The sequence below is a fragment of the Medicago sativa genome, chromosome 1 (genome assembly GCF_051527215.1).
Source record: "Medicago sativa cultivar Bolivia chromosome 1, Bolivia_mono, whole genome shotgun sequence".
In the NCBI taxonomy this organism is placed as follows: Eukaryota; Viridiplantae; Streptophyta; class Magnoliopsida; order Fabales; family Fabaceae; genus Medicago; species Medicago sativa.
In genome coordinates, this window is record NC_140749.1 from 71,834,020 (window position 1) to 71,847,484 (window position 13,465).

The 13,465-nt window shown below is 33.0% G+C and overlaps 1 protein-coding gene and 1 long non-coding RNA gene across 2 annotated transcripts; one reads left to right on the forward strand and one right to left on the reverse strand.

Annotated features, from left to right (window-relative positions):
- The first annotated feature begins 2,759 nt into the window (after positions 1-2,759).
- LOC146957059 (uncharacterized) lies at positions 2,760-6,453 on the forward strand. Its single transcript, XM_085733882.1, has 11 exons — positions 2,760-2,866; positions 3,012-3,076; positions 3,172-3,227; positions 3,488-3,554; positions 3,664-3,703; positions 4,312-4,413; positions 4,520-4,551; positions 4,689-4,749; positions 5,035-5,126; positions 5,216-5,434; positions 6,127-6,453. Exons 2-11 carry the CDS (start codon positions 3,035-3,037, stop codon positions 6,280-6,282), a joined length of 867 nt encoding a protein of 288 aa, XP_085590008.1. The 5' UTR covers positions 2,760-2,866; positions 3,012-3,034; the 3' UTR covers positions 6,283-6,453.
- A 1,556-nt stretch (positions 6,454-8,009) lies between these two features.
- Positions 8,010-8,545, reverse strand: LOC146957060 (uncharacterized). The gene is made up of 2 exons (XR_015021878.1): positions 8,432-8,545; positions 8,010-8,328 (listed from the first exon to the last, which is right to left on the reverse strand). It is a non-coding gene; the product is annotated as an uncharacterized LOC146957060 (long non-coding RNA).
- Positions 8,546-13,465: the final 4,920 nt, after the last annotated feature.

A 13,465-nucleotide genomic window follows, 5' to 3' on the forward strand; every position in this document is an offset into this window, starting at 1 on the left:
TATGTATGTATGTACGTACGTACGTATGTACGTACGTACGTATGTGGGTCATGTTCGAACTCCAAACACTTCATTTATTTACCTTAAAAAAAAAAGAATTTTTAGTCACTAGACCAGTGACGGAAAAAAATAATCTAATGAAAAGACTTACACAGCCAGAGTGTATTGAAATATTTTTATGAATTAAAGTGGAACATTGCAAGTTTGAAACCTAATGTCATCTTGATTGTTAAGAGTAACACTTAGTTTGTTTATTGTTGTTTTCTAAATCATTTAACTATTTTATTCATAAATGGATTATATAACTTTTAAAGGTTTAATGAAAATATTTATTTATTTATTTATTTTATTTTCCTTCAAAAAAAATTTTTATTTATTTTATTTGGAGTTATTTTGAAACACAGTAGTATTATTATACTATTTTTAGTTCTGTTGCACGTGATGGTTTGTAACAAACATGAAGCTTGGTAAATGCGGGCACACATCAGTGTTTATCCATTCTTCTGTCATTTTTCTCTTTTGAAGACTCACATCTTCTATATATAATGTTGAATTCAATTATGAGAGTCTCATTTTTTAAAGTCAAGAAGTACAATTGTTGGCAACGAGTCAGCTCCTCAACAATCCTCATCTAAAATGAAAAGATATATTTTTTTATATAGAAGATGGTTTATAAATCAACCAAAAAGAAATATAATAAGACGCCTCTAAAAAAAGGTTTGTCGAAGATATTAATTTTCTTATTTCTCAATTACACAATGTATTTATTTATAGCCAAGTCTCAAAGTGATAAGCACAAGTTAGATTAATTGCACTTCAAGTAATCTTACAAAGCTAAGATTAAATTACAAAGACTAAATACAATTACGTACTAATCCTAACATGCCCTCACTAAAACTGAACTTCATCAAATAGTTTATAACAACACACATCATTTTAAGCTTGATCCATCAACGGCTCCCAATTTTGTTTTCAGCGTGCAGAAAGTTTCTAGCTTTAGTGGCTTTGTCATAATGTGAGCAACTTAATCCTTGAAACTGCATTGCACCTGTTCAATTACTCATTTTTTAGTCAAATATCAAAGAAAATGATATCTCACATCAATGTATTTGCATCTTCCAATTCTTGGACAGCTTTATAAAAGAGTTATTATCACACTATATAATTGTGCCCTTCTCTTGAACCTCTCCTAGATGACTCATTATTCTTCTCAACCAAATTCCTTAATAGGAACAAGATGTTGCTGCAATAAATTCAGCTTTAGTAGTAGACAAAGTCACAATTGGTTGTTTCTTATATGACCAAGATATGACTCCATTCCGTATCATGAACACATACCATGAAGTACTATTTCTATCATCTGTATCTCCTGCATAATCTGGATTAGACCATCTCTTAATTCTCTTTATTGATGCCAAATGCATTTTTTATAGGTCTTTCCATGTATTTAGATATTAGACAAACATAATACGTGAGATCAAGTCTTGTAGCAAGCAAGTACATTAAGCATCCAACCATATGCGCATAATAAGTGTGATCAAGTATATATTGTAGCAAGCAAGTACATTAAGCATCCAACCATCTCCCTATAATTGTTTGCATCCACAGTTTTCCCAGTTACATCTTTCAATAGCTTGCTACCAGTGACTATAGGACTACACACCATATTGCAGTTTTCCATGCCAAATCTTGTTAGTATTTCACCAGCATACTTGCTTTGATTGACGATAATTCCTTGATCGTTCTCCTTAACTTCTACACCTAGAAAGTATCTCATCTTACCTAAGTCTGTCATAACAAACTTTCCCTCCATTTAGTGCTTGAAAGCTTCACATATTTCACTCGACTTCCAAGTTGAAGACTTTCAAGGATTAGCCTTCACCGGAAGACCAAGATAGATAAATGACATTTTTATCCATCTTATAATTCAAAAACTCTGCTGCCATCTCCAAAAAACATCCTTCACATACATTTCATACAATCGGCTTTTCGCAAAATTCACGTTGAGACCAGACATCAGTTCAAACCACTTAAGGATTGCCTTTTATAGACCGCATATTGAAATAGGACATCGTCTCCACCTCTTCACATCAAAACCAAACCACATGAGCATATAATCTAAAAAAAATTAACTTACCGATAAGCCTTTTCGAAATCCTCTTCGAAGATTGTACACTATACACTATTTCTTTTACCTCTTTGTTAGATCTACCACATCATTTAACATGAACACCTCATCCACCAAATACCTTCCTTTGATGACAACCGAAACAATAGAATCTATTACATCCGCTAACCTTTTGGTGGGAACCCTCTAATCATTATTATAAACAAACAATAATTTTTTAGATTCCTTCAAAAAAATAATTTTTTAGATTAATCGAAGAACTGACGTATACGGTATATAACATAATCCAGATACGTCATATGATGAATAAACTTAATTTTTTTGTTTTTGTTTGTCTATAACAATGATTGGAGGGCGTAGGTTGCAGGGAAGAGGGCCAAATTCATCCGAGGACCTTCGGTCTAACTGGTTTTTTTTTTTTTTTCGGTACAATCGGTCTAACTGGTTTTATTGTATAAGTACTGGAGCGAATCTGTTGCACTTGCACGCGAATCTTGTGTTGCCCACTAGTACATAACCGTCTTTCAAAATCTCCAAAAACCCACTCAATCAATAAGGTTAAACATTACCGGTTAGGGGTAATTTAGGAATCTAACTAACTTATATACCCTGTGAGTTCTAAATTCTCAAAGCGGAACAACGCAGCCGTCTCCTGCGTCAAGCCTCCGTCAAAACCTCCTCTCCAACGTCTTTCCGCCTGTAATCCCTCCTTTTCCGATCATCACACGGTGGTTTCCGGTAAATTCAGTTCATCTTTCTCCGTTTTCTGTTTATTGAACACTCTTCTGCCAATAACCAATATCACATTCAACTTTCGCAACATTATTTTGTTTTTTCGTTAACTGAATTGATATCTAATTTTGAATTCGTTATTTATTTTTAGTTTAAGATCGCCATTGGATTATTATGGATTTGAATAAGGATTCAAAGCCTCCTCAACGAAGAAAGGTTTGTTTTCATTTCAATCTGTTCAATTCTTTATTCGTTTCAATGTTTTTTTTTTTTTGGTGAATTACATTAGTTTTTTTTTTTTTTTTTTGCAGTTAAAATTTCAACCTAAAGCTCCACCTCCTAGAGTGCCAAAGGTAGAAGTTAAGAGGTATGTATCAATAGTTTTCTGTTACAAGTGCTATGTTATCAATTGCGAATAGTAGAAAATAGTGGTTTGTTCAAATTCTGCTATGCAACATTGCTACAGAGCATTCACCTATTTGATAATAGTTTGTACTAAATAGCATATTGCAGAATTATAGCAATTTGTTCAAATTCCGCTACACTGCAGGCCTATAGCGCTGCTATTTAACAACATTGATTACCTGGCTTAATTTGTTGTTACTCTGATTTGTTCTGTTTCTGCAGCGAAGTTGTTGAGGAGGATAATAAAGTCGCTGCAAAAGGGGTTCAGGATCTCCTTCGACGTCACAATGTATATGTTATTTCGGTTTGGTTGATTGATTGATAATCCCTTGTTCAAGTTTTCTGTGATTTTAATTTAATTTTGTTATGTTGAAATTATATTTATTATATTTTTGTAGGAGAATGCGATGAATAGGACGATGAAGCATGAGAAAAAAGGTATTGTATGTTGGTGCTTTTGGTATTGAAATTGGAATCACCAACTTTATGTGACTTTTAAATCGGAACCGTTGATTTTCTGTTTCCAGAAAAACCTTACTTTTTTCATAAATCCTGAAATAGTGAATTTAGATAGAGATGTTTCAATCATTAAAGTAATGACATTGAATTTACTGATAAATAATCAGTAAAAAGAACCATCTTTAAAATGACCAATTTTGCTACTACTTTAGATTTGTGTGAGATTAAGTTTGCCTAATGGAGATGAGCAATTGAGGAACATTTTCTAAGAACAGGTTACATACCGTGCAAAACAACTTGAGAATGAAAATAATCTCTTTCTGTAAATAGTTTCGGCTTTAACATTTTAAGTGAACGTGTCACATCTTACTTGTTTCTTGGAGAGTTAACATTTTCTTCTCCGAATGTTTGTTCCATTCCTATGAATGCTTTATCGACCAAATATAATAGTGAAGCTCTACAATTTGATTGCTTGCAATCTAGTCTGCTTTTGCAGAGATCTAAGGATGATGCCCTTTTTGCTAAAGCAGGAGTAGAGTCAACATTTTAGCTTTCTAAAATTGCTTCACCTATTTTATGGTTTGCAGTGTCACCTTCACAAATTGCTTTTGGTGCTGGAGGCCAATCAACTTATCTCAAATCATATGGTACCAAAGGTGGGAGCAAGAGTGAAAATTCAGCATTCAATGGTATGTCTCCATCAAGGCATTTTCATTTAATAAGTTACCACAATAATTTACTCTCGCTGCATGATCCTTCCTTTTTTAACCACATTTAGTCTATGCTTTACCACAGGCGTGACTGAGAAAGAATACAAAGAACCATGGGTAAGTGTACAGAGTGAAACAATATATGCTGTTTTATTCATTTACTATTACTGTTTCTGTCTGTATCCTATGTGTGTGTAACTGCAAGTGTAATCGTTAATGCTTGTTTCATGCTGAAATATTGATTGCTGCTTCAGGAACTTGAGACTGAATATCCAATAGTTCATCCCTTGAGGAAACCATATTCAGGCAACCCAGGTAAATTCCAGGAATCCTCTTTGATATAAAGCAAAAGAGGAAATAAAATTAGTAAATTAAATTAGATGGAATTTCAATGTCACCAGAGTTGAGCAATCCCAATTAGTCAATTTGGTAACTAAGTTTGCTCTGCCTTTTTACAGAATTATGAGATTTTAGTTTTACAGTTACATTTATACAGTATCAATTTTCCACTCGAGTTAGTTAGGTTAAAAACAAAACACACTTTGTATTATGCTATGTTGCTAAGTCAAGTTGCTTTAACTTCACATATTGTTCTGATAGAAAAACTTGATGAGAAGGAATTTGGGGAGGCTGCAGAATCCAGAACTTATGATGAAAGCGCAGCAAGTTCAGCAGTGGAGCTTGACCTTTTGGTAACTAAACCGAACTTTTGGAAATCAATTTTATGGAGTTCAACTTGTTTCAAATTATTATATTAATGTTTTGAGCAAATTGTTGGCAGGAGGAAAACCCAGAGGCAAGTGCGTTCTTCATGAAATTACCACCAGTTATTCCTATGATTAAAAAACCAGATGCTGATGGTAAAGATAAGCGCCCTGGAGGTTATAGAGGTGCGGCGAAGCTCTGCAAGTTGAACGACTTGCCACCTGGCTTAATTGGCAAAATGCTTGTGTACAAGAGTGGTAAAGTTAAGCTGAAGCTTGGCAACACCCTTTATGATGTAAGTACCGCATTCATAAGATAAATTACAACATGCAAATCTGATTATTATTTAGTTATTTTTTATATACTCAATAATCAACACTATGAAATGTCTTAGATACCTATGTTTTATCGAGAAAATAAGGGCATGAACAAACAAAATTGTTTTCACCCTTTCCTAAACAAATATTTGGATACAGAAAACAAAATGAAAACAAGGTGACAACTTTGAAATTAAAAGTTAAAACACAGAATGGAAACAAAAAAATGTTTTCTCAAATAAAAAAATTCCTAAAATTGAGAAATCGTCATAAGTTCTTAAGCAAAAGTATGTGAGATGCCTAGAGGCTTAGATGTCTAGAGATAATCTACTCAAAATCTCAAATGTGATACAAGCAATTTACTTCAAACTTAGATAATATTACATGGAGGAATTGACTCTAATTATATACTAATCATAGAGGTCAATTTTTAGCTTAAAAACAGTTGAATTAGTACTGGAAATAAATGATATGTAATGGAAATAAAACTTATTAAATGGAAGTTAGTCGTGGTCAAATGATGGATGATGCAATAGAGAGGTGGAATGGGGTAGGCTAGGCTATTCATGGTGTTCTGCAAATGTTATTTTTGTTAATGCATGGCTTGACTATGGCTATGATAATGCTTTGTTTAAGCTAAATTTTTGTTATTTTTTTAAAATGGTTGCAGGTTTCCTCGGGTATGAATTGTATATTTGCTCAAGAGTTTGCTGCTATCAATACTGCTCAAAAGTTTTGTTCTGCACTTGGGGAGATCAACAAGTTTGCTACTGTCACCCCGGACATAGATGCCGCACTTGATTGTTTAAGTGATTTAAATTTATAATAGTTTTCTTTACATTCATGAAATTGTTGAAGATAGATATCTTAATAAATATAGAAAGAAGGAAAATAGAAATAATTCTGTTTTATTTATTTATTGAAGATCGGCAAAGATGACGATTTTTTTGCAAAAGATAATTGCTATTTACTCGAGTGAAAGAAAATAGAAATGCTTGGATTTTTTTTTTCTTCTTCTTTCTCACTATTTGATAGTTCCTATTTCTTCATATTAACTCAGCAAAAATTTTCTGGTCAAATAGCCAAAACAATTTATTCAATTAAAAACGATTTCGTGGAACAATGAAGTTCCTTTAATAGGATAGTTTCATCGTGAATTTATTGTGTTTTTGCTTGGATTGGATCCTCTCATGTTTATATACAAGTATTTATAATTGCAACTCTTGTATGGACTATGGAGTATTTGAGTTTGTCGGATCTATTTGGGATAGTGAGTGAAATATGGCTAGTATGTCTTCACTATACTATGAGCAAAAGATATTAAACCAGGTAATTTATTATTTGTGGTGTTCCCATATTTGATCATTCACCACGAGTGCAAAATTTCCAATTTTGGTATTAGAGTTATAACGGATAACATGTTTGAGATTCCATTATATGATGGAAAAATGAATTTTGTAAAGGCATAGTAAATTTGCAACAAGTTCTTGATCAAACTTTAAAGGATGAGAAAGGCTATCATACGTGCAAGTGATTGGAGTGTGTCCAGTAATACATCCCAAACAATTAGTACATGAACTATTTGATGGGGATAATACAATGGTTGACGAGGACTTGACATTGTTGTTAGCTTCACTGTCACGATCCTACAAACCCGGTTCCATGCTACTTGTATGGTGAATGAATGATATTAATGTTGGAATAGATCATTGAATCGTATAAGAGAAACCAGAGAATGAAAAGATATAAAAATAAAAATTTCAATTTTTATTTTTATAGAAAACCCCTACCTCCTTTTCACTCATCACCTTACCTCACCATTACCTAAACGAGTATGTTTATTTTCTACTCAAGTAAATGATACAGATAATAACAATAACAATACAATAACCGTCCACGCAAAGGAAATGATTCCTCTTCCCGGCAAATTTGACAGAGACTACAAGTGGGGACATCATCAAAGCATGCTAACCAAATGAGAAATTTTGGCATTTCAAGCTTCATTTAGCCTTATTTTTGTACCATTTTCAAGATTAGAATTTAGCTTCATTTGTGTAGGTTCCATTAACATTTTCCAGCCAAATGACAACATCAGTGACTTTAGAATTCAAATATAGTTGCATACCATTTTGCTAATCTTTTATAGCATTAGAGAAAAAATTGGGAGCAAGGACTGCAGAGTGAGCGCATTATCTTCAATCAAATCCTTGACCGTGAACTTCAACATCATGGATGTCAACAATGGAACTTGGCAACTAAGAGGGATAAACTTTATCCAATCATTATACCAAAATCAAAGATCACTAACTCCTACCGGAATCCTCTGAGAATAATCTTGGCCTTAGTAACGAAGTTCCAAACTATGGAACCTGAAATCTTTCACCTGACAGTAAGTAGTTTGTGGTTCCCACGCTAGGTTTCCAAGCATAGTAATATTGACTTTTGTAGCCATTCTCATACCTAAGCCACAATTTTTTTCTAGCCAAAATTATCACATTCCAACATACTTTGCAGAGCAGAACAAAATCTTTGAAACACAAAAACAAAGCATGTAAATTCCCATGTTATCCATCATATTTGAATTTAGTCCTTTCAAACAGAAAATGAAGTCATGCACAAACCCCACTATGCAGCATGCAAACAACATCTCACATACCAAAGTACATATATAAAACCAAATTTAATAGCCTTAAATCTTTTCTTTTTAACTTTGTGCATATTTATACTTCAAAGTTCGGTCCCTTAAGTTTGTTTATTCAATTTCTTCCTCCCTGCCGTTTTCTAAACCTGAAATTGAAAGGAAAAGAAAAGAGAACTTCCTTCCAATGTTGTCCTAGCATGACCGCCACAAACAAGAATCCTCCTCTTGATTCTATATACATGGGTGAGCAAGGAATACAAAAAATGGTTAAAGAGTAGTAGAATTAAACCAACGCATAATGATTCTTGCAAAAATAATCAACCAAGATGATTACCACCCACTGCAGCAAAATCTAAGATTGTGAAGATTTTACACGTGTGAGCCACCACATATCTGAGCTTTTGAAACACTTTTTAATTCAAATATGTGCATTACAGCTTACTGAACCTAGTACAAAATGGGTGCATTAGCCAAAAATATAGATCTCAAGTTAACAGCCAAAGTATTTAAACTCAAAAGTTAAATTTACTGTTTTTTCAAAGAGCTTCCGCATATCACATTTTATCATAAAATAATTACATCAACAAAAGTTTCTACACATTTACTATTGATAAAACAGTTATTTCATCCTTATGCATCATTCCTATCATAAAGTTAAAGGTAAGGGCCAAGGGGAATTACAGTCACTAATTCTCATGGAATCCACATGCACACTACTCCATGTATATAAGACACAATGAAATTGACAAATTAACACTGCATGACTTTATAGCTTAAGTGTTGGGACCCAATATGAGAAGGCGATTAAGAAATTATTAGAGTGCCTAAGTAATAGGAATATTCTAATTAAACACCTTATCATATTGTGTCCTAACATGCAAGCTCTTTTCACGATCTCTTTTCCATTTGGACTGGGTTCTAATTCTCAAGTTCATCACATATAACTAATATGCATCTATATACAATATATTGCTCTTGTTTAGAGTCCCTCAACCTTAGAGGGTTTACATTCCTTAAAATTGCATCTGAGTTCATAAAAGTGCAGCCATCCCGAGTTTAGTTTCAAATTGAATTTTATTAAGGGTAATAAAAGCATGATAGAAAATTAACATTTGTATTCCAAATGTCTATGAAGTTTTCAATATCTAACCCAACACTCAACACAATGAATAGATATCAAGAGCTAGTAAATTACAAGTTTGAATTCTTTAACTTCCACCTTGAAGTTTTCCAAACTTATTTTTCTAAAACTAGACTACTTATTCTCACCGCTAGCACTCATATAGAAAATGAATCATTCGCTAAGACTTCTGTCGATCTCAAAACATATACAAAACTATCGAATTATAGTCTCAAATCCTGTTGCCTTACTATTATTCACGGCGTACATGAGATCCTCCTCTGCTAATCATCAATAAATATATTCATTCTACAAGCTTTAATATCAATTTATTCTATAACCAAACAAGTTTAAGCTAAATGTTTATTACACTTCAACCCATGAAATTCATATTATATCTTATCCAAAATCACTTTATTTCCTTGCATAAACTAATCCAACGTTTCTTGTACATAAAACAACTAATCAACAAAATAAACCCCCCCCCTCCTTTTTTTAGTAGAGAATTAACTCAATATATTACTTTCTTCCTTTGAAATGTATTTCAATTTCTTTTATATACTTAAACTTTGAGATGCCTATACCACATTTTGCATAAACTTAACAACTCTCAATCAAAATTTGGAATCAGGAAATATGAATAATGAGAATACCTCCAAATTGCAAGATTTTCAAATTGTTGCAACATATAACTATAAAACATTTTGAATATTATCACTTATGCCTTTGAAGAACTTCATCAACTCCTTCGATAGAGTCTGTCAAATATACCTCGACTCCAAAAGCTAAGAGTATAATTTATCCCTCAAGACTAACACTAGATGGCTAGTCACTTAAACTATAAAGTCCCTCATACTATGTTGACCGACTTGTAGGCTCAAAAAGAACAGTCTTAGAATTTCATTGAGAGTCATAAAAGTGCAACAGTTACCATCCCTTACGTAATGAATAAAAATCCACACCAATATCACATTTAAGGCATTATCTAGCCTTTACATTATGAGTTAAGTGTGACTGAAGTTTTGTATAGGGTCATCGATACATCCCAACACTTACAAAATTCATAGAACAAGTAATATCCATTGATTCATTACAGTTCATCGAGGCATCTGGAGAGACACAAAATTAAGTCTCATATTTCATCTCCCAGACACAAAAAATTTCTACTTCAGGGTTGTCAAGGCACCCTAACCATTTCAAAATTTAGGGTCATATATGAAGGGTTTGTCTATATTTGTATAAAGCAGAAGATTGAAAGATCTTGTGAAAATAGCTAGCCTAACAACATGCATCAAATATTATAAAACCAAAAGGATTTGTGAAAATTTCATCACCTTTACTAACAAACAAATTGTCTTTCAAAAATCAGTACCAAAAGGGTCTCCATACAAAAGCAAAGTTTGTTGAATCATTCTGGTACTACCAATTCCACTATTAAAAAATTCAAGAATTAAAACCTGAAAAGCAAGAGAGGTATAAATGTTACCATTGAAGGTGAAACTACAAATTTTTTAAATTGCATGTTTTAAAGAAGATGAAAGGACCGAACAATGTGTGTTTCATCTTATTTAAACACATCATAACCTCTGAAGAGGAATGCAGAGAAGTAATGAGGCATCCCATATAGCACACAATGACAAATCACAGTCTAAAAGTGAACTCAATGCCATAAAAGCACAACGAATACTAGTATGTTTGGATTGACTTTTCCACAACTGGGTGCACGTCCCAATGCCACGTTTTATGAGAAGCTACAAAATGAAACTTCAGCACAAATGTGTGTTTGGTGTGATTCTACCATGTAAACAAACATGTAATACAAAGCTTTACATTATGAATACAAATTCATATCAATATCGCTCCCATGCAAGACATCATCAAACTTTAAATTATGATTGCAGTGTTCATGATGTTCCTTTTAGGGTCAAATGAGGCATCCTATATTCCATCTCAATGTGGAAATTTACAATTTAGAATTGCATTCAGGGTCATAAAAGCACACAATGGACCCATCCCTTATATTACGAATAAAAATTCATAACAATATCACATTTAAGGCATCATACAACTTTTACATTGTGAGTGAAGTATTCTTAATGTTTCCTTTAGGATTATCGAGGCATCCACACACTTGCAACATTTATGGAACATATAATATCCATTGATTCATTTAGGATCATCAAGACATCTTACATTTCATCTCGTAGTGGCAATTGATAGTCTAGAATTGCATTCAGGGTTATAAAAGCACGACGAATCCATCCCTTATATTATGAATAAAGATTCATATTAGGGTCATCGATTTTTACACTATGAGTAAAGTGTTCAAAATATTTCCTTTAGGGTCATTGAGGCGTCCAAACGCTTGCAACATTTATGAAACAAATCATATCCATTATTTCTTTTCGGGTCATAGAGGCATTATGAATGAATAAAAATTCATAACAATTTCACATTTAAGGCATCATCCAACCTTTACATTATGGGTAAAGTGTTCATAATGTTTGCTTCAGGGTCATCTAGGCATCTTGTAACATTTATGGGACAAATAATATCCATCAATTCCTTTCAGGTCATCGAGGCATCATAATAATTTCAAAACCCAGGCTCAAATATCATATGGGTCATTGAGGCATCCAAACACTTGCAATATTTATGGAACAAATAATATCCATCAATTCCTTTCGGATCATCGAGGCATTATAATAATTTCAAAACTCAGGCTCATATATCATATTTGAGTGACAATTCATAGTCTAGAATTGCACTCAAGATCATATATAATCAATGAGGCATCTCAACATTTACAAAATGTAGTTTTCTTTAAAATCACCGAGGCATCCCAACATTTACAAAATTTAACGGGACAAATAATATCCACCAATTCCTTTCGGGTAATTGAGGCATCATAATAATTTCAAAACTCAGGCTCATATATCATATACGAGTGACGATTCATACTGTCTAGAATTACACTCAAGATCATAAAATCACCGAGGCACCCCAACATTTACAAAATGTAGTTTTCTTAAAAATCACTAAGGCATCCCAACATTTACAAAATTTAATGGGACAAATAATATCCGTCAATTCTTTTCGGGTCATCGAGACATCATAATAATTTCAAAACTCAGGCTCATATAACATATTTGAGTTACAATTCATGGTCCAGAATTGCACTCAAGAGCATAAAATCACCTAGGCATCCCAACATTTACAAAATTTAATGGGACAAATAATATCCACCAATTCCTTTCGGGTCATCGAGGCATCAAAATAATTTCAAAACTCAGGCTCATGTATCATATCTGAGTGACAATTCATAGTCTAGAATTACACTCAAGATCATAAAATCACCAAGGCATCCCAACATTTACAAAATTTAATGGGACAAATAATATCCGTCAATTCTTTTCGAGTCAACGAGGTATCATAATAATTTCAAAACTCAGGCTCATATATCATATTTGAGTGACAATTCTAGTCTAGAATTGCACTCAAGATCGTAAAATCACCAAGGCATCCCAACATTTACAAAATGTAGATTTCTTTAAAATCACATCCAACATTTACAAAATTTAATGGGACAAATAATATCCGTCAATTCTTTTCGGGTCATTGATGCATCATAATAATTTCAAAACTCAGGCTCATATATCATATCTGAGTGACAATTCTAGTCTAGAATTGTACTCAAGATCGTAAAATCACCAAGGCATCCCAACATTTACAAAATTTAATGGGACAAATTATATCCGTCCATTCTTTTCGGGTCATCGAGGCATCATAATAATTTCAAAACTCAGGCTCATATATTTGAGTGACAATTCTAGTCTAGAATTGCACTCAAGATCGTAAAATCACCGAGGCATCCCAACATTTACAAAATTTAATGGGACAAATTATATCCGTCCATTCTTTTCGGGTCATCGAGACATCATAATAATTTCAAAGCTCAGGCTCATATATTTGAGTGACAATTCATAGTCCAGAATTGCACTCAAGATCGTAAAATCACGGAGGCATCCCAACATTTACAAAGTTTAATGGGACAAATTATATCAGTCAATTCTTTTCTAGTCATTGAGGCATCATAATAATTTCAAAACGCAGGCTCATATATCATATTTGAGTGACAATTCTAGTCTAGAATTCCAGCATTTATAAAATTTAAGGAGGAAAAAGTAATATGCATCGTTTCCATCCATTACTTAGGATTATATCATCCTTTTCAAATTACCAAAATTG